Source organism: Pleuronectes platessa, chromosome 19, assembly GCF_947347685.1.
Source record: "Pleuronectes platessa chromosome 19, fPlePla1.1, whole genome shotgun sequence".
Lineage (NCBI taxonomy): Eukaryota > Metazoa > Chordata > Actinopteri > Pleuronectiformes > Pleuronectidae > Pleuronectes > Pleuronectes platessa.
In genome coordinates, this window is record NC_070644.1 from 434,937 (window position 1) to 460,674 (window position 25,738).

Below are 25,738 nucleotides of genomic sequence, written 5' to 3' on the forward strand. Positions count from 1 at the left end.
AAAGACTAAAACTAAATCTAAAAAAGCTGCCAAAATTAATAACGTTAGTATTGGGTTAGCGAGCTAGACAGTTTAATCAGACCTGATTCAACGAATCAACAGCTATCTTGGAAATAAAAAAAGTATGTCAGTCCGTCCAAATACACCAAAATGCTTAATAACTAAATAAGCTGGCCCAGGAGTACGAATGTTACCTTACTGGCCATCAAGGAGAATGACAACTCTTTCATACATGCAAAGCAGCTCACAGAAATATATCCCAACTTCTGTATTGCTCTGCGGATTAGTGCAACGCTGTCAGTAAGAGTAGCTTCAGCCAAGAGGAGTTTTTCTAAATTAAAACTGTTGAAAACGAGGTGAACCGTGGCTCAAGAACGGCAGAGTGGTTAACCATGAGGTTGGTGGTCAGATTTCATACGATGATGTGATTGATAACTTTGCAGCGAGGAAGGCCAGAAGGATTGCACTGTAACCCTTGAGGTGTGGTGCTAGGGTGTGGAATGTAAATGGTTCTTGAGAAAAATTTGTTTATTTTGCATTTTCTATTTTGATTATTTAATAGGTGTAACATATTTTACAATATATCATTTCAATTGAAACCAAACGTGCATATATTATTTAATTTTTTGCTATTATAATTATTATTGTTTGCTAGCTAAGTTGTCATTAGGGCCCGAGCACCTCCGGAGGGAGGCCCTATTGAAATTGAAATGATTATTATTATTAATAGGGCCTGAGCACCTCTGGTGGGAGGCCCTATTGAAATTGAAATGATTATTATTAGGGCCCGAGCACCAAATGGTGAGAGGCCCTATTGAAATTGAAATGATTATTAGGGCCCGGGCACCGAATGGTGAGAGGCCCTATTGAAATTGAAATGATTAGTATTAATATTAGGGCCCGAGCACCGAAATCGGTGGGAGGCCCTATTGAAATGATTATTAGGGCCCAAGCACCGAAATCGGTGGGAGGCCCTATTGAAATTGAAATGATTATTAGGGCCCGAGCACCGAATGGTGAGAGGCCCTATTGAAATTGAAATGATTCTTATTAGGGCCCGAGCACCTCTGGTGAGAGGCCCTATTGAAATTGAAAGGATTATTATTAGGGCCCGAGCACCGAAATCGGTGAGAGGACCTATTGAAATTGAAATGATTATTATTAGGGCCCGAGCACCGAATGGTGAGATGCCCTATTGAAATTGAAAGGATTATTCTGAGAATTTTTAAACATGCTCAAAAAGTTGTAAAAGTTAGTAGTAAATTAGAAAGTGGTTTAAATTTATGTATTCTGGAGTATTTGGAAATGGGCGTGGCAAAATGGCTCAACAGCGCCACCTACGGAAAAGCCCCTCATTTAGCATTCATCGATCCTCACGAAAATCAAGACAGTTGTGTATCATGACCAGATGCACAAAAAAGCCTCAAGGACCATTATGAAAAAATTAACAGGAAGCCCGCCATTTTGGATTAAGTGGCCATTTTGGTAATATTCCATATTTTTACTTATATGTACTTCTCGTAGAGTTTTCACCATACCAACTTAAAATTTAGACGAGTGTCATCACAACAAAATGGAGATCAAAAGTTATTGAAAGATCAACTTTTCGTCATACCGTCTGACCGTGGCGTAGCGTCAAAGTTAGATGAAACGCCATCAAAACACGAGCTTCTCTATCTCAGACATATTTGGTCCAATCAACTCCAAACTATACATGTAAGACAAGAGTCGCGACCTGAAGACATCAATACAGAAATCGTGACTTAAAATCACAGCGCCTCCTGGTGGCAGCAGGAAATGTCTTGTTTTTGGTACATTTTACACTTGGATGTATTTCTCCTCATCCACTTTGTGAAACCATGTCAAACTGTGTCAAATGGGTCTCAAGACATTGATAATGTAGGCTTACGATTACTGTGACTTTTCATCATGCGGATTATTAAAAGCGTGTCATCAAAGTTCAACTCGCCATGACACACGGAATTGCTGTAACTTCCATGTTCATGGGTCCAGCTCCCTCAAACTACATGTGTGTATCAACAGCCCACCCCTGAAGATATACAGATAGTTTTAAAGAATGGGCGTGTCAAAATAACTGACTAGCGCCTCCTAAAGGGCAGCCCCGGCACTACGATTGGTCTACATCTACAAAAATCGATAGGAACAAGTGTCTTTTCATGACAAAGAAATAAGTCTCTTGGACAGATATGCTAAACCACACAGGAAGCCCGCCATTTTGGATTTGGTAGCCATTTTGGCCATATTCCACACTTTTACTTTGATGTACTTGTTGTAGAGCTTTCATCAGATCAACGTGAAATTTAGTTGAGTGTCATCACAACAAAATGGTGATGAAAAGTTATTAAAAGATATATTTCTTGTCTCGCGGTGTGACCTTGGCATGATGTCAAAGTTTGATTACACGCCATTAAAACATGAGCTTCTGTATCTTAGACATATTTGGTCCAATCCAGTCCAAACCAGACATGTAAGACAAGAGTCGCGAACTGATGACATCTACAAAGACACAATGATTTAAAACAATAGCATCACCTGCTGGCTACAGAAAGTGAGGCGTTTATCCTTGCTGCAGTGCCGAAACGCTTGTAACACAGAGACGAGCGCTTGGTCATCGAACGCTCTTTCTTCAACAACCGCAACAGACTTGAAATCGCCTGTGCTCGGGCCCATTAGTGCTACAACGTAGCCCTAGTTATTAGGGCCCGAGCACCGAAATCGGTGGGAGGCCCTATTGAAATTGAAATTATTATTATTAGGGCCCGAGCACCGAAATCGGTGGGAGGCCCTATTGAAATTGAAATGATTATTATTAGGGCCCGAGCACCGAAATCGGTGAGAGGACCTATTGAAATTGAAATGATTATTAGGGCCCGAGCACCGAAATCGGTGAGAGGACCTATTGAAATTGAAATGATTATTATTAGGGCCCGAGCACAGAAATCGGTGAGAGGACCTATTGAAATTGAAATGATTATTATTATTCTTATTATTATTAGGGCCCGAGCACCGAAATCGGTGAGAGGACCTATTGAAATTGAAATGATTATTATTATTCTTATTCTTATTATTTTGCTGTGTCGTTAATGAATTGGCTTTTTGAGGGCTTTACCATGCTCAAAAAGTTGTAAAAGTTTGCAGTAAGTTAGAAAGTCGTGAAAATTTACGTATTCTGGGGTATTTGGAAATGGGCGTGGCAAAATGGCTCAACAGCGCCACCAACGGAGAGCCCCTCATTTACGGAGATGCACCTCATTTAGCATTCACTGATCCTCACGAAATTGAAGACAGTTGTGTATCATCACCAGATGTACAAAAAAGCCTCTTGGAGCATTATGAAAAATGCAACAGGAAGCCCGCCATTTTTGATTTAGTGACTATTTTGGTCATATTCCATAATTTTTTACTTTAATGCACTTCTCGTAGAGCTTTCATCAGATCAACTTAAAATTTAGACGACTGTCAGCACAACAAAATGAAGATCTAAAGTTATCAAAAAAAAAAAATCTACTTTTCGTCACACCGTCTGACTGTGGCGGGGCGTCAAATCAGCTCGCCATGACACACGAAAACGCTTTAGCTTCTGTGTTAATGGGTCCATCTCCCTCAAACTACATGTGTGTATCAACAGCCCCCCAACATGAAGATATTTAGATGGATTTAAGGAATGGGCGTGGCAAAATACCTGACTAGCGCCCCCTAAAGGGCAGCCCCGGCACTACGATTAGTCTACATCTACAAAAATACATAGGGCCATGTGTCTTTTCATGACAAAGAAATAAGTCTCTTGAACAGATATGCTACACCACACAGGAAGCCCGCCATTTTGAATTTGGAGGCCATTTTGCCCATATTCCACACTTTTACTTTGATGTACTTGTGGTAGGGCTTTCATCAGATCAACTTAAATTTGAGATGAGTGTCATCACAACAAGATGGAGATAAAAAGTTATTAAAAGATACATTTCTACTCAGACGGTGTGACTGTGGCGTGGCGTCAAAGTTTGATCACACGCCATCAAAACACGAGCTTCTGTATCTTGGACATATTTGGTTCAATCGAGTCCAAACTAGACATGTAAGACAAGAGTCGCGACAAGATGACATCTACAAAGACATCATGACTTAAAATCATAGCGCCACCTGCTGGTTACAGGAAGTGAAGCGTTTATCCTTGCTGCAGAGCTTAAAACGCACGCAAGGCAGAGACGTGCGCTTGGTCATCGATCACGCTCTCTTCCCCGACCGCAACAGACTTGAAATCGCCTGTGCTCGGGCCCGTTAGTGCTACAACGTAGCCCTAGTTTGTTTTGATTCTTTAGTGTGCACTTTGCATTTCTTCATGATCATTTTGATGTTGTTATCAGTGTTTTACTTTGAACATTTATATTGCAGCGAGGACTTGCTAATCTTAGAAGTTGAAGTTTCAGGACGTAGTAATTCTCCGATCTTTGTGGAAGTCTACCAGTTTTTCTGGTTGAAGTAATAAAAGTCTATGTTTTAGAGTTTTGAGATTTAAGTCAGTTAGCTTTCTCATTTAACTTACCTGACAAAGCTGAACCCCAACTAAAATGTTGAAAAATTACTTAATTCTTGTGTATATCACTCAACACTACTGATATCATGGGGGTATAATCCGGCCTGAGGGGTATGAATTGGCCTAGGCCATAATATACCTGTTGGGAGATGCTCTGCCGTTATGACTGTGTTGTCCATGCCGTCTCTTGTTAGTTTAAGTTTTATATGTGTTTTAGTGACGCTGTTTTTTGCCCCTTACCTTGTATTAAGTTTGGCATTTTTATATGTTTTGGAGCTGATGTGCGGGCCATAAAATACCAGCAGGACTTTAATGCTTTTCTTATAGTCATTTGCAGGTATGTTTTGCATTTGTGAAATGTTTTAGTTTTCTGTCACTCTAGTCCATGCACTTTTTAATTTGACCACCAGATGTCCCTGTTAATCCTCCTCGTCAGTCGTCATCCACACATCGGTTACACAAGTGAGAACTTAGATAATAGACGTCACTCTAAATATGTTGTGTGTGAGAATGACCTTTGTGAATGTGCATCTCATTACGTATTCTGAAATACACTCTATACATTGTTAATGTGGTAAATGACTATTCTAGGTGGGAACGTCTGGTTTTTAATGAAATATCTACAAAGGTGTATGGAGGCCCATTTCCAGCAATTATCGCTCCAATGTTCTAATGGTACATTGTGTTTGCTAATCGCCTTAGAAGACTAATGGATGATTAGAAAACCATTGAAAACCCTTGTGCAATTATGTTAGCACAGCTTAAAACTGTTTAGCTGGTGAGAGAAGCTATAAAACTGGCCCTCCTTTGAGCTAGTTGAGTATCTGGAGCATCAGATTTGTGGGTTCGATTATACTCTCAAAATGGCCAGAAAAAGAGAACTGTCATGTGAAACTCGCCAGTCTAAACTTGTTCTTTGAAATGAAGGCTATTCCATGCGAAGAAACTGAACATTTCCGACAGCGGTGTGTACTACTCCCTTCAACGCCAGTGTCAACGTCTGACGCCATCTGTCAAGCATGTTGGAGGTAATGGGATGGTCTGGGCTGCTTTTGTGCTGTTTAAGTGGGAGATGTGTACCAGGTAAAAGGGATTTCAATTAAGGGCTAGTGATTAAGGCTATCACTCCATTTTGCACCGCCAAGCCTTACCGTGTGGACAGCGCTTGATTGGAGCCAATATTCTCCTACAACAGGACAATGACCCAAAGCATACCTCCAAATTATGCAAGAACTATTTAGGGAAGAAGCAGGCAGCTGGTATGCTGTCTGTAATGGAGTGGCCAGCACACTCACCCGATCTCAACCCCATTTAGCTGTTGTGGGAGCAGCTTGACCGTATGGTACGCAAGAAGTGCCCATCAAGCCAATCCAACTTGTGGGAGGTGCTTCAGGAAGCGTGGGGGATGAAATTTCTACACATTACCTCAACAAATTAACAGCAAGATGGCCAAAGGTCTGCAATGCTGTACTTGCTGCAAATGGAGCATTCTTTGACGAAAGCAAAGTTTGAAGAACAAAATTAATATTTTATATTTTCTATTCATATATATATATATTTTCTATTCATTTTGCAACACATTTGATAAATAAAAGTGTGAGTTTTCATGGAAAACACAAAATTTTCTGGGTGACCCCAAACTTTTGATGGGTAGTGTATATGTATATATATCTGTCATTATCATCAGGTTATGTACCACAGTCTTTTAAAATAGCAGTAATCAAACCCATTCTCAAAAAACCCACCCTAGACCCAGAGGTTTTAGCCAATTACAGACCAATATTTAATCTCCCCTTCATCAGCTGTGTGAGTTTCTCCAGGAAAATAATATATATGAAGACTTTCAGTCGGGGTTTAGAGCCAATCATAGTACAGAGACAGCCTTGGCAAAAGTCACTAATGACCTTTTAATAGCCTCAGATCAGGGACTTGTCTGTCCTCGTTCTATTAGATCTCAGTGCAGCATTCGACACAATTGACCATCAAATTGTATTACAAAGACTCAATCAGTTAATTAACATTAATGGAACCGCCCTTAACTGGTTTAAATCATATTTTTCTGATCGCTCCCAATACGTGTATATTAATGATGAGTCATCTGTGCGCACCAAAGTTAACCATGGTGTTCCACAGGGCTCTGTGCTCGGTCCAATTTTATTCTCATTATATACAGTGCCTTGCATAAGTATTCACCCCCTTTGGACTTTTCTACATTTTGTCATGGTATAACCACAGATTAAAATTTATTTCATCGTGAGTTTATGTAATGGACCAACACAAAATAGTGCATCATTTGGAAGTGGGGGGAAATATTACATGGATTTCACAATTATTTACAAATAAAAATCTGAAAAGTGTTGAGTGCATATGTTTTCACCCCCTTTACTGTGAAACCCCTAACAAAGATCTGGTGCGACCAATTGCATTCACAAGTCACATTTGCAAGTCACATAATTAGTAAATAGGGTCCACCTGTCTGCAATTTAATCTCAGTATAAATACACCTGTTCTGTGACGGACTCAGAGTTTGTTGGAGATCATTACTGAACAAACAGCATCATGAAGACCAAGGAGCTCACCAAACAGGTCAGGGATAAAGTTGTGGAGAAATATGAAGCAGGGTTAGGTTATAAAAAAATATCCAGAGCTTTGAACATCTCTCTGAGCACCATAAAATCCATCATAAGAAAATGGAAAGAATATGGCACAACCGCAAACCTACCAAGAGGAGGCCGTCCACCCAAACGGAAGAGTCGGACAAGGAGAAAATTAATCAGAGAAGCAACCAGGAGGCCCATGGTTACTCTGGAGGAGTTGCAGAGATCCACAGCTGAGGTGGGAGAATCTGTCCACAGGACAACTATTAGTCGTCTACTCCACAAATCTGGCCTTTATGGAAGAGTGGCAAGAAGAAAGCCATTGTTGAAAGGGATCCATAAAAAATTCCGTTTGGAGTTTGCCAGAAGCCATGTGGGAGACACAGCAAACATGTGGAAGAAGGTGCTCTGGTCAGATGAGACCAAAATTGAACTTTTTGGCCTCAATGCAAAACGCTATGTGTGGCGAAAACCCAACACTGCCCATCACCCTGAGCACACCATCCCAACAGTGGAACATGGTGGTGGTAGCATCATGCTGTGGGGATGCTTCTCTTCAGCAGGTACAGGGAAACTGGTCAGAATAGAGGGAAAGATGGATGGAGCCAAATACAGGGAAATCCTTGAAGAAAATCTGATGCAGTCTGCAAAAGACTTGAGACTGGGGCGGAGGTTCATCTTCCAGCAGGACAATGACCCTAAACATACAGCCAGAGCTACAAAGGAATGGTTTGGATTAAAGAATTTTAATGTCCCAGTATAAAGTTAAAATGGCCCAGTCAAAGCCCAGACCTCAATCCAATAGAGAATCTATGGCAAGACTTGAAGATTGCGGTTCACAGACGGTCTCTTTCAATCTGACTGAGCTTCATCTTTTTTGCCAAGAAGAATGGACAAACCTTTCCATCTCTAGATGTGCAAAGCTGGTAGAGACATACCCCAAAAGACTTGCAGCTGTAATTGCAGCGAAAGGGGGTTCTACCAAGTATTGACACAGGGGGGTGAATACTTATGCACCCAACAGATGTCAACTTTTTTGTTCTCATTATTGTTTGTGTCACAATAAAATTTATTTTGCACCTCCAAAGTACTATGCATGTTTTGTTGATCAAACGGGAAAAAGTTTATTTAAGTCTATTTGAATTCCAGTTAGTAACAGTACATAATGGGAAAAAGTCCAAGGGGGGTGAATACTTATGCAAGGCACCGTATGCTTCCACTAGGAAACATTATCAGGACACACTCGGTAAATTTCCACTGCTACGCGGATGACACCCAGTTATACTTGTCAATAAAACCTGAACAAAGTAATCAATTAACTAAACTTCGAGCATGACTCAAGGACATAAAAACCTGGATGACCCGCAATTTTCTCTTATTAAACTCAGACAAAACAGAGGTTATAATACTTGGCCCCAAACACCTTAGAAATACATTATCTCTAAGCGGCCGCTCGTGGTGGGTGGCGGTGGACGGTGACTGGAGTGGCGTTCTGGTCTGGATGGTGGATCGTGGTCCTGCTGGTTGCTGACCATGGACTGTGATTGCACCGGGACTGCTCAACATGTCATGTTGGGGTTATCCTTTGGGATGTTTACCCTCATCAATGCTGCTTAAAACTTTAATCTGGATGATGTTTTCCTACACGTGGCATCTATTGCACTTCTGCCCGTCCTGGGAGAGGGATCCCTCACATGTGGCTCTCTCTGAGGTTTCTATGTATTGTATTTTTACCCTGTTAAAACGGTTTTTAGTAGTTTTTTCTTACTCTTGCTGAGGGTTAAGGACAGAGGATGTCACACCCTGTTAAAGCCCTATGAGACGAATTGTAATTTGTGAATATGGGCTATACAAATAAAATTTGATTGATTGATTTGATTGATGATATTAGTGTGTGTGTGTATATACACACTAATTATGCATTGACGATAAATCAGCTTAAATGATTTCTGAGTATCCTGACCTGTGCAGTGGGAGTTTTACCATCTCCTGTCAGGGTGCAGGTGTCCATCTGTTGCTCCATTTCTCTCTCCTTCTCAGCTGTCCTCAGAGCAAACTCCACCTCAGCCATCAGCTGTTCGTCACCAGAGAAAAACTCTCTCACCTCATTACGGTAGTCCTGCATAGTCACCTGATGAGAAAACATCATTATTAAATACATAGAGCAGTGTCACACACACTGTCTTTACCTCCAAGTCATCTATAACTCTCTCTTTTCGACTCCACTCTCAACCTGATCAATCCAATATATGTATGACGTAAAATACAAAATCAAATCCTGCAGAAGTAAATTTAGATCTAAGGCTGTAGAAGCACAGTTAAGGCACATTGTGTGTTAAAATTGCCTAGTCTGTTTTCAGCTAATAGGCATTACAGAGCTAGAACCCTCCAATAATTTATGAATTATTAAAATCTTATTTTGTAATATTTAAACAGTTGTTAACCCTCAACTTCTACTATGTGCCCAATGTGAGGCAGAAGGGTTGAGATCAGGGTTTTAACATCTACTCTACTGTAGTGTCTCCAGTGAGGGAGTATTTTACTGGAGGCAAGAGCCCTTACAGGTGATAAGGGATGAAACAGCTACCGGTTTCACAGTGTAAGGGAAAATTCAACTGACCAGGTGTCTCACTGCTGTGGCCTTGGCAAACAGGGAGTTTGTATTAGTTCTGGCATGTCTTTTTTTTTTTTTTTCATATTGTCTTGTGAAACGCCTCTTGGTATAAGTCCTGGCTTTTTTTATTATTTTAAATTTCTTTATTGAGCAACAGAGATACAAAGTAAGAACATGAAATAGATATTTTACAATTTTTTACATTTTACGTTAGCCCTCCTCCCGCATATCCACCCACACCTCCTTTTCCTGTAGGAGGTCCCACCCCTATCTGCCTCTAGGTAAAGGGAAAAGAGAAAAAGAAACAAAAATAAAGATTAGGGACAAAACAAAAAACAAAGAGAGTAAATTAAAGAAAAGCTAACATTCTGGGAATGTAAAGTTTAGTGGTACGTCAGCAGAACTCAGATATCCGACTCCTCAGGTGTAATATCTAATGAGTCTATAATGGACAGCAAGGGGTTCCAAATTTGGCCAAATTTCCCCAGAGAGCCCTTGAGGGAGAATCTTAACTTCTCCAGTTTTAAGTTGTGTAGAATTTCCTTAACCCATCGAGTGTAGGATGGGGGGAAGCTGTGCTTCCAGTTCAACAAAATTAAGCGCCTAGCGATCAGAGTGCAAAAGGCCATAGAATGTCGAGCCTCAGCGGTTAAAATGCTGTTGTGCGGGATACCAAAAAGGGCAGGGAGGGGATGGGGGTCGGCCACAAAATGGTAAGCAATTTGAAGGGTGTCGAATATTTTGGACCAGAGGTCTTTAAGCTTTGGACATGACCAGAACATGTGTATGAGATTGGCAGGGGACTGGTTGCATCTATTACAAGTGTCAGCTACATTGGGGTAGAATTTAGACAGTCTATGATTGGTGTAGTAAGTCCTGTGTATTAATTTACATTGAATCAGCCCGTGTCGGGCACAGATAGAAGAGCTGTGGACCAACCTAAGGATATTGTCCCACTGATCTTCTTCAAAATGGAGCCCCAGATCCTGCTCCCACAGATGTTTTGTTTGTTGTGGGAAGACTGAAGTAATGGCGTCCATCGCGTTAAAAATACAGGAAATATTCCCTTTCTGATTGGGGTTAAGCATGAGAAGGGTATCCAACAGAGTCTTAGGGGGAGTGTTTGGGAACTCAGGGTAGTTTTTTTGGACAAAATGTCTAATTTGAAAAAAACGGAAAAGGTGAGATGAGGGGAGATCGAATTTAGACGATAGGTCACCGAAGGACATGAAAATACCACTATCGTAGAGGTCATTGATAGATGCCACGCCTCTCTCCGACCACAAATGAAATGTAGAGTCCATAATGGATGGTTTAAAACTGTGATTATGGGATACTGGGGCATGAATAGAGGGACCCTGCAGGCCAAAATGTTTCCTAAATTGTAACCATATCTTAAATGACTGCTTGACTACTGGATTATCGTTGGCTTCAGTGGCCGACACAGGAAGTGGGGAACACAGCCACGACCGCAGCGAGACCCGAGATGACAACTTTTCAATGTGGACCCAGGCAGGCTGGTCGGTGTTAGGTTTATCAATCCAGTACAAGAGCTTGTGAATATTGGCTGCCCAGTAGTAATATAAGAAATTGGGAAGAGCAAGGCCCCCTGTGCTCTTAGGAAGTTGCAATAACCTTTTCTGCATACGCACAGGTCTATCTGCCCAGAGAAATATAGATATTGCCTTATCCAGTTTAGCAAAAAACTTTTTTGAGATAAGAACAGGGATATGCTGGAAAAGGTAAAGGAATTTTGGCAGAACTGTCATCTTGATAAGGTTCACCCTACTGGCCAACGATAAATGCAAGGTAGACCATCTATGAAAGTCCTCCTCAACTCTGCCAAGCAGTGGGACAACATTTTTTTGGAAAGTGTCTGATAGAGACCTTGCTATAAGTACACCTAAATATTTCAAACAGTTATTCACTCTTTTAAAGGGAGCTGTGCTGTCTGGCAAAACGCCAACTAAGTTATTGATCGCAAATAACTCACTTTTTCCGAAATTGAGTTTGTAGCCAGAGAGCTGGCCAAATTGCTTTAGGATGTCGAGAACTATCGGGAGAGATGTGGATGGATTTGATACATAAAGCAGCAAATCATCTGCATACAGTGACAGTTTGTGCACTGAACCTTGGCGGGAGACGCCCTCAAATCTATTCTCGGATCTCAGCCAGATGGCCAGGGGCTCAATAGCTATGGCAAATAATAAAGGGGATAGTGGACACCCCTGCCTTGTGCCGCGGTGGAGCTGGAAGGGGCTTGATACTATATTGTTAGTTTGCACTGAGGCTACTGGTGTGGAGTACAACAGTTTCACCCATGAAATAAAGCCTGAACCTAGACCAAACCTCTCCATCACCTCAAATAGAAAGTCCCACTCCACCCTATCAAAAGCCTTTTCAGCATCCAGCGACACCACTACCTCGGGGGTGCTGGAGCTGGGCATGTTCAAAATATTAAACAGTCTTCTGGTGTTGTGGAATGAGTGCCTCCCCAGCATGAAGCCAGTCTGGTCTGGTGAGATGACTTGTGGGAGAACCCCCTGAAGACGCAGGGCTAAAATCTTAGCGAGGATTTTATAATCCACATTTAACAGAGATATAGGTCTAAAACTACTGCACAGTAAAGGATCTTTATCTTTTTTTAAGAGAAGAGTAATTGTGGCATTAGTCAGGGTTGGAGGAAGATGGCCGAGAGACAAGGCCTCGTTATATACATCGCACAAGACTGTGGAGACAAGTGGGGCGAATCTCTTATAAAACTCTACAGTAAATCCATCCGGACCCGGCGACCTGCCACTCTGTAAAGTACCAATAGCACTAATGATCTCAGCCGCTGAAACTGGGCCAGCCAGACCCCGCACCAGCTCTCCGTCCACTCTGGGAAACTCAATGGTGTTTAGAGCACTGGCTCTAGGGATGGTCAGAGGCATATAAATCAGAATAAAATTTGGTAAATGTTTCATTTATGGATTTTGGGTCAGTGAGAATAACGCCTGTTGTGGACCTAATACTGTGAATAAGCCTGGAGGCGGATGCGGCTCTGGCTTGCTGGGCAAGGAGTTTTCCAGCCTTGTCCCCTGATTCAAAAAATCGCTGTCTAGATTTAAGCAGTTGCAATTCTGCTTCATTTGTAGATAAAAGGTCAAACTCAGTTTGGAGTTGTAAACGCTTTTTATAAAGTAGCGGGTCTGGGTTATTAGAGTAGCTATCATCAATCTCCAAGAGGTTCTGTGACAGTTCCTCTTGTCTGGACTTAGCCTTTTTTCTGAGATGCGCTGTGTAGGAGATTATGTGTCCTCTCAAGTAAGCCTTAAAAGCTTCCCACAAGGTTCCTTTTGATACGTCCGGTGTATCATTAATTTCAAAAAATAGTTGTATATTAGATCTTAGGAAGTCTACAAAGGGGTTATCGGATAATAGATGTGAATTAAATCGCCATGGTCTTAAAATGCGGCTGTAGTTGGGAAATTGTATGTCTAGCGATGTGGGAGCATGGTCTGAGATTAAAATGCTGTGGTACTCGCATGAGTGTACATTAGAAATAAGTCTGTTGTCTAAGAGAAAAAAGTCTATTCGAGAATAAGAATGGTGGACATGCGAAAAAAAAGAGAAGGATTTTTTATTTGGGAACTTAGATCTCCATGGGTCTGAAAAGCCCAACTCACTTGCAGTGGAGGCCAGTAGTTTGGGTATGGTTTGAGTATGGTCTAGAGGAGGATCTTTCTAGAACAGCATCTTGTACAAAATTAAAATCCCCCCCAACAATGATGTGGTACGTTTCAATGTTGGGAATGGAGTTGAAAAACTTGGATATGAATTGTTTATCATCCCAGTTTGGTGCATAGACACTAGCTAAGATAACCTGAGAGCTGCACAGTTTTCCCGTCACAACAACAAATCTACCAGCCGGATCAGCTACAACTCTCTCTGGTTCAAATGGAATGCTGCTTCGAATCAAAATGGCAGCGCCCCTGGCCCTCGCATTAAACTTTGAATGATATAAATGGCTAAACCTACCCCTTTTAATGCGCAGGACCTCGTTATTGCGTAAGTGTGTCTCCTGCAAGAAAACTACATCACCTCTCAAATCCTGAAGATGAGACATGATCTTATTTATTTTGGTGGCCTGGTTTGCCCCCTTGACGTTCCACGATATAAAACGAATGTTATTCATAGTTTTTTACTTTCCATGTAGGCCTGAGTGATGGATTATCTTGTATAGCATAGTGAAATATCTGATTATATCTGAGACGAAGGAAAAAGGAGAGAAGAAAAGGAGAAAGAGAGAAAAAAAGAAAAGAAGAGAAAAAAAAAAAGAAAAAAGAAAAATACATAAGAGACAGTGTGAGACCCCAAGCCCCTCCCCAGCCCATAAACACATAAACAGTGCCCCCCAGTTCCCCACCCCGCACCCACCCACAACCCTTGCACAAAAGTGCCATGTTCCCTTAGCAAAATTCTCCCGGGGTTCCTCTCCTCCAATCTCCCACCCTGCCACACAGTAGTCTGAATGGTAGAAAATTTAAGTCAATTTGTAAAAAGGCACAGTGTGACTGTCTCGACAAAATTGTAACCGGCACTCAAAAGGCTCGACATGAGTGACAACAACATAGGATAAAACAGTGTAATGTAACAGTTCCACTCAGAAGTGCTGAAATAAAAACAGTGAGCCCAACTTATTGCAACTACAAATAACTTTGTCATCATCTAAAACCAGCACACAAACCGCCATATTTGTTCTGCTAAACAAAACGCAATCACATACCTGTTCCATCCAATGACATGTGATTAGGATAGGCTATTGATAGTTCAACCGACTTTAACTTGCATCAGTCTTTTAGTGCTTCTGGTGTGCGGCCAAAAGTTGCTGCGCCTCCTTCACTGACGCGAGACGCCGTCTGCTCCCGTCCTCAGCCCTGATGAACAGCCGCGCTGGGTACAACAGTGAAGGCTTGAGATTGAGAGCGTAGAGCTGTCGCATCACCTCTTTATACTCCGACCGCTGGTCCAGGACCTCGGGGCAGTAATCCTCATAGATGTAGACCGGTTTGCCGTCATATTTAAGTTCGCCTCTTTTTTTACGGGCAGCGCGAATAACAGAGTCTTTGGTCTGGAAGTTGTGAAAACAGACGATCACGGCTCTCGGTTTCTCCCCCGCCGCTGGTTTGGGTCTGAGAGCGCGATGAGCTCTGTCGAGCTCTGGTGAGGAAGACAGCACATCTTTCCCCAGCACGTCCACCAGAAAGCCAGAGAAAAACGCGGTCGGCCATGAACCCTCGACTGCTTCAGGCACACCTATGAGACGCACGTTGCACCGTCTGCTCCTCCCCTCCAGGTCAGTTAGCTTGGCTCTCAGCTTTGCATTATTTTCACTCATGGAGGTTACCTTTTCCTCCAGGAACTGCAGCTGGTTCAGCCCAGATTCCAAATCAGAGATTCGCTGTTCATGGTCCGTTACCGTGGATTGTATCCCATCTAACTTTGCGTCGATGCCCGCCAGCTTGTTCTCAAATCGTACAGAGAGTGAGTCCGGTCTGGTCAGCAGGTCCGCTCTCAGCTCCGCTAGCATGTTGGCTAACGTAGCATTGTCGATAGCAGTGTCCGGTGGGGCAGCTTGTTCTGATTTTTTCGACGGCTTGCTTGGTCTGGACGACATGAAGTCCTGGCTTTTTTTAACTTGCAGCCAGTTGTTCCATTCTGATCACCCGTGCTTGTTGTGTAACTCTGCAGAGCTTACTATTATAAAGACTCAATGGCAACTCCAGTCTGAGAATTTCATTATTTCAAATCTCAAGATAAATTTCCATCACAACAGTTAACCATGGGGAAATTCAGAATGGTTAGCGTTACCATGTCAAATTTTAAATGTAATTTAAACTGATGATTGCCACCAAAGATCATGGAAAATACTCCTGCATCAACCAAACAGGCATGCTTTTTCTCACAACACAAAACAAATGATGCGCTTGCTGCGCCTCCATCTTGGAGAATTTCTGACTTTGTCAACCAAACCATCATGAATAAGTGTTCTCACTTGGATTTTTATAACAGTGTCACCTGGCACCACCCATCGCCTGAAGGTTCTGGACATTTTCCTGTTGGTGTTAAAGCATCTGACCCAGATTAACTCCTGCTGCACTTTTCATATTTAAAAAGCCAATGTCAGGGATATTTCAGGAACACATTTTCAGGATACTTTCTAGAGTTCATGTGTAAAAATAGCTCTAAACGTAGGCAAACTGTCATTAGCATCTCTGTTTTGGCCAATCTACTGCCTGAGCAGTTATTTTTTTAAACTAACTCTTGCAAAGAGTCTGCTTAAGACTCAAACCTTGAAATACTAATACTAATAAACTTCATCTATATAGCATCAGATTATCATTAAAACAGACAAGGTTTGGAAATGCAAAATAAACTTACTGAGGCAAGTCTGTACTACACTGCATAGCAGAGTAACACCATTGTATTTATACATTGCAGAAGAAAATAATTATTTTAGGGTAGTGAGAAATCTCTCATCCTGTTAAATACTGTCTGAAACTACAGTTGTGTTACATCCAGATTGTTGTTGGAGACTGCACGCCTGTTTTCATGTTCCTGTGTGAATAACTATGCCACTTTCTGCCTTCTTGATAACAAACTTATAACTAACAGTGTTCCTTACCCTGGAAGCCCCGTCCCAGCCTTCTGCCTTTAAAGCTATGTGAATGTGAATTACAATTTCTGTACCCTTTGATCACAGCTACAATTTGCAAACAAGCTGATCATCCCCTTCTCCCACGGATAACTGTCTCCCTGCCCTTCACTCTAGGTCAGTCAGCTGTCTCAGATCTGTTCTAGATAGCAGGCTCATCATATTCTGGAAAACTAATTTAAGAAAGGAAACTTTGAGATTGGATCCGGAATGATATTTCTTCAACAACACAAAAACAGCAACAGCCTCAAAATGCACAGAAGACGTAATATACAAAAGTAAGAATAAAATTGATTATAGTATGTCACTGACAAAAACTAGATTAAAATGCCTTCACTGAGAACAGGCATACATCCTCCACGTGTCAATGGTGTAGTCTCACCTGCAAGTAGGTCATGAGGTCTCTGAGGGCAGGAGAGCGTTTCTGCTCCAGGAGAATCTTCAGGCTAATGATGAGAGGAACTGTGTTCTCTATGAAGGCCTTCTTCTGTACCTGTGAAACAAATGTCAAAAGCTTAAATGAGCTCACCTAAAAGATGGGGACAATTTCATGATGGTATTTAACAGTTGGGGCTTTCTCACAGGAAACCTGTGACCAAATGATTCCAACCACCCGAATGTTAGGTTAAAGTAATGTGAGCACAGAATCTTTTTTTAATACAAAATTATAACTGTAAGATATGCTTAATATTTATAACAAAATGTACAATACATTTTTTGGATCAACGACTCCTTTAAACTGTCTAGTGTGCTGTCTCATCTTCACTGATGTCCTTGGCAGATCCGATGCAAGTTGAAGGCATGTCTATGCTTTTAACAGATTACTATGGAGGAGGAGGAACTACACCCTCCACCAAACTGCTACGAATGAAATGGTCAACTTTTCAAGAGAGACAGGCATTTTGAAAATACTTATACATGAGTATTTGTTAGTCGTGGGCAGCCTTGAAATTGTTAAATCAATTAATCAAATTGTATAGCCCATATTCCCCAATCACATTAAGTCCTGGAACACGTTGCGGTGCTATGTTCTAACAAAGCTCCACAAAAACAGCTTTTTTCTATTTATACCTGCTGCTTCAACCGGGGCCACACACACACACACACACACACACACACACACACACACACACACACACACACACACACACACACACACACACACACACACACACACACACACACACACACACACACACACACACACACACACACACACACACACACACACACACACACACGTCCCTGGAACAAACACCGTCACGTCCACCAGAAGCCAGCCGCTGACATGGAGCCAGCAGCCCGAGGACATCACCCAGCGAGCCCAAGCTGAGGAGGGGGCTGTGGCTCGTAACATACCCTGACCTCCGGCTCTGCCATGTAGGCTGACTGTGACGTAATTTCTGGTCGTAATCCCATTCGACGCACTCTAGCGTATAGTTTCTGACATAGAAGAACCACAACAAATCGCGGGAGTTGTTTTTTCCCCCAGAGTTTTTGGGACAGTAGACATGCCAGATACCCAAATTAACATGTAGAAGCACTACAAAAGTGGAATTTTCATAATATGTCCCCTTTAACAAGGGACAAAGAATGTAGAAACCTCAGAGAGAGAGACACATTTGAGGGATCCCTCTCAGGATGGACAGAGTGCAATAGATGCCACGTGCAACAAAGAACATCAGAAAGTGAAATGTACAGTATTTACAGCATTGATTAGAATTAACACTTTGTTGCATAATGGATGGTAAATAAATTGAGGAATTATTGTCAGTAATGGTAGAGTATCTGAGAAAACACTGTATATCAAGCAGTCCTGTTGTAATCATAGTCCACGATCAGGAGCCACCAAGATCAGGATCCACCACCACAATCAGATGCCACTTTAGTCAACAAACCATTGCCATGATCCGCTGCCGCTATCAGGATCTACGATCCGATGCCAGCACGGTACCGGATGTGAATTTCTTTAATGTGATAAGGAGGGAGAAGAGGAACGAGAAGCTCCATGTGTCATGTGTCCCCCGACATTCTAGACCAGGGGTCACTAGCAGGCAGACTGCGGTCCGGGTCCGGACCCAGAAGCCGTCCCATACGGACCCGGAACTACAGCCAAAACAGAAGGTTATGATTTAAAACCTGACGGGGCGCTTCTATTTTTAACCGGCACATCTTCTGTAGTCATTACGGTAGTGGTTTAGCAGATGAGGAAACGCATTGACCAATTGCATGCGAGTTAAGCCATCCCACGTGATACTACTCAGCCAATCAAGTCTGTGCATTCCAGGCGGTAAACATTGAGACTCTAAAGTGCAGACAGATGAGAGCGTTAAACACGAAAAGACGGTAGAAAGAAAAAGAAATATAGCGATACAGGTAGAGAAAACACTGAGAGATACAGGGGAGTGAGATGGAGAAAGGGAGAGATACGGAGGAGTGAGACGGAGGACTGAGCCGGAGAAAAGGAGAGACAGGAGTGAGCCGGCGAAAAGGAGAGAAACAGGAGTGAGACGGAGAAAGGGAGAGAAACGGACGAGTGAGTCGGAAAAAAGGAGAGAAACAGGAGTGAGCTGGAGAAAAGGAGAGAAACGTAAGGAATAAATGGCGCTCTCCAAAAAAAGAAAAGTGGACAGCGAAAATAGAGCATTTAATCCGGAATGGACAGACTCATTTCTGTTCATACTTCAGAAACTGTGGCACTTATTAAAAGTGCCAATGTGAAACGCCATTATGAGACAAAGCATAAAGGTTTTGAGTAGGGATGCACCGATATGGAAATTCTTGGCCGATACCGATACCGATATTTAAAATAACAATCTGGCCGATAGCCGATACCGATATTTGTTTATTTTCTTTTTGTTGTTATTCATTCACCCTTTTGTGCCAGAAAAATAATTAAATCATTATTTAAAAAGCACTTTTCATCACTCTTATCTTTTAATGAGCACAAATTGAATCAGATTTATGAAACAATCTCTGATTTAACTAAACTTTATTTAACAGAGACATATTAGGCCCATTTTACCGCAAGTTGAAATTTTTCCTTGGGATCTTAATGAAATGTCTGTAACATATTTTGGTCAAAATACCACAAGGATCATTTAAAACAGCACCTTTTTACCCTGTCTAAAACAGCCCTGTTAAAGTATCATTATAGAGAACGCTCTTCTCATTGATTTACGGTAGCAGTATTGTCCGTTTATTAGATGTGTTACGGCTTCTGTGTGTATAACGTATGTTGTCAATTCCCTTGTTACCTGTGCATGAGACGGATGAATAGAGCCGGTGCACATGAGAATAAAGTATTTAAATAAGTACAGACGCTACGCTCATACTTTTTACGCCAAGTTACACTGCGTGAGTCAAGATAACTTAACAAGCCCTCCTCAGTTTTACCTGTTTTGAGTGTCGGGCAGAAATCACATCGTCAACACCCACCGTGGCCCTTCGCGATGCTTGTTTTAATTAAACAGTCGGATTCCCCTGGTCCGCACCAGTTCTCAGTCAGCTGCTAGGTGCCAGCCGGAGGGTTCCCCCAGCGGTCGCCGTAGTTGAGGTGATCCGCGAGAAGGGCCCGACACGCGTCCATAGTGGCCGCCGCTGACCGCGTACCTGGTCCCCTCCCCGCCTTCCGCGCCGGCGCCCTGAGGTGCCACCGGATGAGGACCTCCCGGTGCCGCACACTGAGCCTCCGGCGGCGCGGAGAGGAGGGCGACGGAGCGACTGCTCCCCCAGCCGCGGCACGTGTTTACCACAAATATGAACATCGGCCAATGATATCGGTGAAAGTCAAGTTTATTACCGATAAGCCGATATCAGTAAACGAGGCGAATATCGGCCGCTAACGATGTTCGGCCGATATATCGGTGCATCCCTAGTTTTGAGCAAACATACCCACTTAAATCTGAAGTGAGAAATCACAGAAAATAAGTAGTCTCAGAGCCCAATATGATCAGTCCACCAGGATCCTGAGCCACTCATTCACTGCCCAACAACGTGCTCATGATTGTTCCCTCAGAGTTGCTTGGATTTTGGGTCAACACAAAAAGCCATTTACTGATGGAGGGGTTGTCAAAGAATGCATGAGTGCAGTTGCTGAAACACTTCTTGAGGGAAAACAAAAACAAGAGCTTTGTGATAAAATAAAGCAAATACCCATGTCAGCATCATCTGCCACAAAGAAAAGTGAACTATTAACGGAGGACAACACCCACCATGTATTAAATGTATTAAAAAGCACAGATCTCATCACAGATGTCAGGGGGTTGTCAAAGGAAGTCACAGAGCACTTTAAATGGGTAAACGCTGGGCCTCTCCAGATGCAATTGGATGATCTCCAAGCAGATGTGGCCCTGAAAGAGCAGTTTGCAAGAACTGACCCTTCCACTTTCTGGCTCCAAATGGTCTCTGAGACAGCTTTCTCAGGTCTGAGGAAAATAGCCCTGTACATCTTGACCATGTTTGGCTCAACATACAACTGCGAGGCAGCTTTCTCCACAATGAACATTATCAAAACTAAATATCATTCAAGGCTCACTAATGAGCACCTCCACAAGTGTATGAGAATGGCCCTGACTCCATTCCAGCCCAGATTTAAAATCCTGGCAGGACAAGCTAGAGCTCAATTCTCTCACTGAGCAAAAAAGTGGGGGAGTGGGATATAAGAGGGGAAGAAAGTCATTCTAAAACTGTTTTTATAAAATCTTATCTAAAAATTGTTATTATCTGTAAAATTGGTTGAGACTGTTAAGTCAAGTTCTGAAACAGAAAAAGCGAAATTCAAGCTTTTGCTTCCTTTATTACATTTTTATTAAGTTAAGAACTTCATTTTCAAATTTTATTTATTTTGTCTTATTTTGAAATGCAGTCCTACTTTTATTTAGTTAACTAGAGAACATTATACATATCTGCAATCATACATATATGTTCAGTTATATGTTAAGTGACAAAATGTTTTGGAATTGAACTGAATTCATTTAATTTGACAGTCAGGTATTGAGTACATGCAGTTGCTGATACAACGACTAGGCTACTTAAATATATATCACACTAAATAGTTAGAAATTATGATCTTCCGGACCTCTGCCTGAAGACATTTTCTCAAACTGGACCATTTTAAATTTTAGTTGAATACCCCTGTTCTAGACCTATAGCATCATAACTAAGAGTAGGACTAAGACAAGCCTGGACCAGCTCTAACTATAAACTTGATCAAAAAGGAAAGTTTTAAGCCTACTCTTAAACGTAGTGAGTAAATTCCTGACTGTTTTATTGGAGGCAAGGGCAATGTCATCTAATGCAGCTATATCATTGGATAATGCCTTCCTAAGGTGTTTAAGGCCAAGTATTAGAACCTCTGTTTTATCTCTGTTTAATTAGAGAAAATTGCTGGTCATCCCAGTTTTTAATATTCTTGAATCGAGCTTGATATTTAGTTAATTGATTACACTGTTCTGGTTTTAATAATATGTATAATCGGGTATCGTCCGCATAGCAGTGGAAATTTACAGAGTGTGTCCTTATGTTTCCTAGAGGAAGCATATAGAAAAAAGCAAGTTTGTCCAGCAAAAGCATTGTATTTTTGCCAGTTTGTATGGACACCCAGCATCAGTTTGCTAGAAAAAATTCCCTCACAACCCCTAAAATACTTCCAAAGCCACTTTTATACATATGTGAATGCAAATTTCCAACTAACAGCCCCCTGGACTCCGAAGATGAGCGTGCTAGAAAGTAAAGCCGCGGGCCAAGGGTGGAAGAGTCGAATCGGAGAAGACGGGCGCACAAGCCATTGCTAACTGCTAAGTAACTCTTAGATATGAATAGTGTGTTAACAACTGTGGGATTAGCGAGAAAGTTGCTAAAAGAAAAAGAGCATTGAGTGATTGAGCAGAACCGGTGCATGTTTAAATGTGTATGAACTATATAAATTTAAGAGTTTGTTCTCATAAAGTTTTTTCATAAACCTGAATTTAGTCCGGCTGCCCGTCTCTTCACATCTCTGAGGCAAATGACCGGCGACATGAACCGGGGCAAGGGTAAGATTAAGGAAAAGATGCGCTGTATAAAATACATTCTCCAGGTTTACTTATCTGATCTATTTCATCAATGTGATTTCACAGCCTGAACTGTGGTTTCATCCAATGGTGAAGTGAGATAAGTTCTCCCAAGCGATTTCGCTGCGATCATAAGCTAATTAGATCAAACCTTCGCCCACCTGGAAACACCCCCCCCTCCTCAGCCCCCACCACTGCGGAACTGGGGGTATGTTTCTGCCCGTTTGTGTCACGGGTGAATGCTCGCATTCTGTAAACGGCACTAACTTCCAGGAATTAGGCAAGTTTGCATAGGCGAAAATTCGGCTTTTCGTGCAGTGTGAGGTCTCTAAACTCTGTTGTCCTCGGCCTGATGTATCTTCCCCAGCACTTAACAATCCGGAACTCATTCTCTTTGTAGACAGTTCAGCCTCATGTGATCCTGATACTGGCTCTTCATGTGTTGGTTATGCGGATGTCTCACCACATGACATCCTGAAACCTGAACCTCTTCCCTCACACTTATCAGCCCAAGCTGTTGAATTAACAGCTCTGATTGCAGCTTGTCGCTGCAGGCAAAACTTTCAACATCTGAACCTACAGCAGATTTGCATTTGGAGTTGTACATGACTTTGGTGCCATCTGGAAGAAAAGACACTTCTTAACTAAATAAAATTGACATTAACTTCCTCCGGCAAACCTGTTGCACAACACACTTTGGTTGCTGAATTTTTAGGCATCCTCTGGAAACACTTCCGTTGTTTTCTATATTTGCAGCACATTTCTGTATTTGAAGCGCGTTTCTGTATTTGTAGCGGGTTTCTGTAATGTGTTGTGAAATTGATGTTTTTTCACTTTGCTTGTGAAATATTTACATTTGTGAAAAACACCTGGCTGCTACTATTATTACATTACATTATTACATTTTATTTAGCTGACGCTTTTATCCGAAGCGACTTACAATAAGTGCATTCAACCATTGGGTACAAACAAAGAACAAGAATCAAAAAAGCCTAACTAACAAGAGCTATAAGTAAGTGCTATTGAAGTGCTACTGAATTTTAAACCTTTTTTTTTATGTTTAGCAGGAGGAGATTTGTTTTTAGTTTGCTGCAGAAGATGTATAGACTTTCTGCTGTCCTGATGTCATGCTGGAGCTCAATCCACCATTTAGGAGAAAAGCCGTGATTTTGTTGAGTTTTTAGCTTGCAACAAACCAATTGGCAGATGCAGAACGGAGTGAACGGGCTGGGGTGTAAGGTTTGACCATGTCCTGGATGTAGACTGGACCCCATCCAATCTGAGCACGATATGCAAGTATTAATGTTTTGAAACGGACATAGACATTGAAGGGAGCGGAGAACTGTGAGTGAATTTAGGTAGATTAAAGACCAGTCGATCTGCTGCATTCTGGATGAGCTGCAGAGGTCGGATGGCACTAGCTGGTAGACCTGCCAGGAGGGAGTTACAATAGTCTAGGCCTGAGATGACCAGGCGCTCATTTATAAAACAGTGCGTAGGATTTATACTAAAAATGTACGTACGCACAAAGCCCAGAAATGGCGTACGCATAAGAAAATCCTGACTTATAATAACGTGCGCACGCACACCTGAACACAATGTTCGCTTTAGAAATCACAGTCCACCTGGAAACTTTCATACTTGGATCTGCCTACAAATTCGCCCTCCACACGCCCACTTTCAACCATAAATGGTCAATGCAAAGCACAGCACGAATATTAAATGATGCTGCTGACCAACGGGTTTCCACCGCGAGTCCTGACGGAGTCACGGCATCAAGCGATGAGAAGAGGAAGCAAAACTTTGACATTGAGGTGTTTGTTAGTGAGGTGGAGGTGAAGAGCGACTTTATGGGACAACAGTGATGTCACTAATAAAGAATATACACTGATACTCTGCCGCTGCTGTGGATAACACAATGTGTGAGAGTGAAGACGAGAGAAAGAACGGAGCCTGAAGTAAAAAAAAAAAGATCACAGATCAGTAGAATCTATATCAGCTAATCAGACATTGCTGAACCCTCTACATTTCCTCATCCTTCCATTCACGTGCACACATCACGCAGAACCTTGCACCACTGTCACGGCAGTATTTATTTATTTAGAGCAGGGGTCTTCAACGTTTTTCAGGCCAAGGACCCCCAAACTGGTTGAGAGATGGAGCAGGGACCCCATACAATATATATTGTATAAAATTGTTTTTTATATTAAACTGGGCCTAATGCTATATATAAACATAGCTACCCTGTTATTGTGCATTCAATACTAAGCTATTAAAATATAACAGGGGTTCATGTATTCATGTTTTTCATTTAAACATGTGCTAGGTACAGGGTGGCCATGCCACTGCCATTTATAAACATACATCTTGCATACAACACTGAGCTATTAAAGTAATTCACAGATTCAAGTTTTTATTTTAAACAAGCATGTAGAAGAGACAGTGACTCCTCAAGCCATCTGTGGATGGCACACATACTACCACATTAGTGAAATGTCGGACCCTGATGGGTAGCACACAACTTATCTAACCTTGGACGGATGGAAGTTGTCAGGCAGAGGGTCAAATCAGCCTCTCAATATGTCGGATGCATGTTAATGTGTATTTAAAGACATTTAAATTTGTGGGGGGAAAAAATTGGTTAGAAAGTAAATCAAAAATTATAAAAAAAAATCATAGTGTGATAGTAATTAACTATTCAGGCATTATGATTGATGTAAGGAACTACTTTGATGTTCCTTACACAAATTCACCTAACAAAGACCTTACAGCACGGGGGATTTGTGGTGGTTGTAGACACTAAGAAGGGATCTTGGAAACAGATGTTACACTGCAGGGGTCTGAGTGCAGGGGACAGGATATCGGTCACCTATTTCCTTTATATCAAAGAGGCTGATAACCACTGTCTTCTGTCTGTGTGCATATGACAAACTCAACTCTGTCGTATGCATCATGCTCGAGTATTAAAGTGTGACAATACTGTAAGAGAATTGTGTCTCGTTTCCTCCTTGCTAAAGTGGGATTATTATTAATTGCCACGACAATACACTCAGTGTTAAAAGATATTATTAAAACCTATTAATGACTCGGATCTGTTACACCGTTGTTAAATGGAATCTAAACGTAATTAGCCGTAAGTTGTTTTTATATATTTTTAAATCAAAACGTTCTTGCGGAACAGATATGTCGCGCGAGCAAAACTAAGCTGTTGGTTTTAATGTA

The 25,738-nt window shown here is 41.8% G+C and overlaps 1 protein-coding gene across 2 annotated transcripts in view; it reads right to left on the reverse strand.

The window, feature by feature from the left end:
• The window catches only part of ncapd3 (non-SMC condensin II complex, subunit D3), a 107,983-nt gene that overhangs the window by 14,219 nt on the left and 68,026 nt on the right, over positions 1-25,738 (reverse strand). For both annotated transcript variants that reach the window (XM_053410809.1, XM_053410810.1), the window contains exons 28-29: positions 16,846-16,956; positions 9,116-9,283 (exon numbers count right to left, since the gene is read on the reverse strand). In XM_053410809.1, the coding sequence (XP_053266784.1) occupies positions 9,116-9,283; positions 16,846-16,956 (279 nt within the window). The remainder of the gene's footprint in view (positions 1-9,115; positions 9,284-16,845; positions 16,957-25,738) is intronic.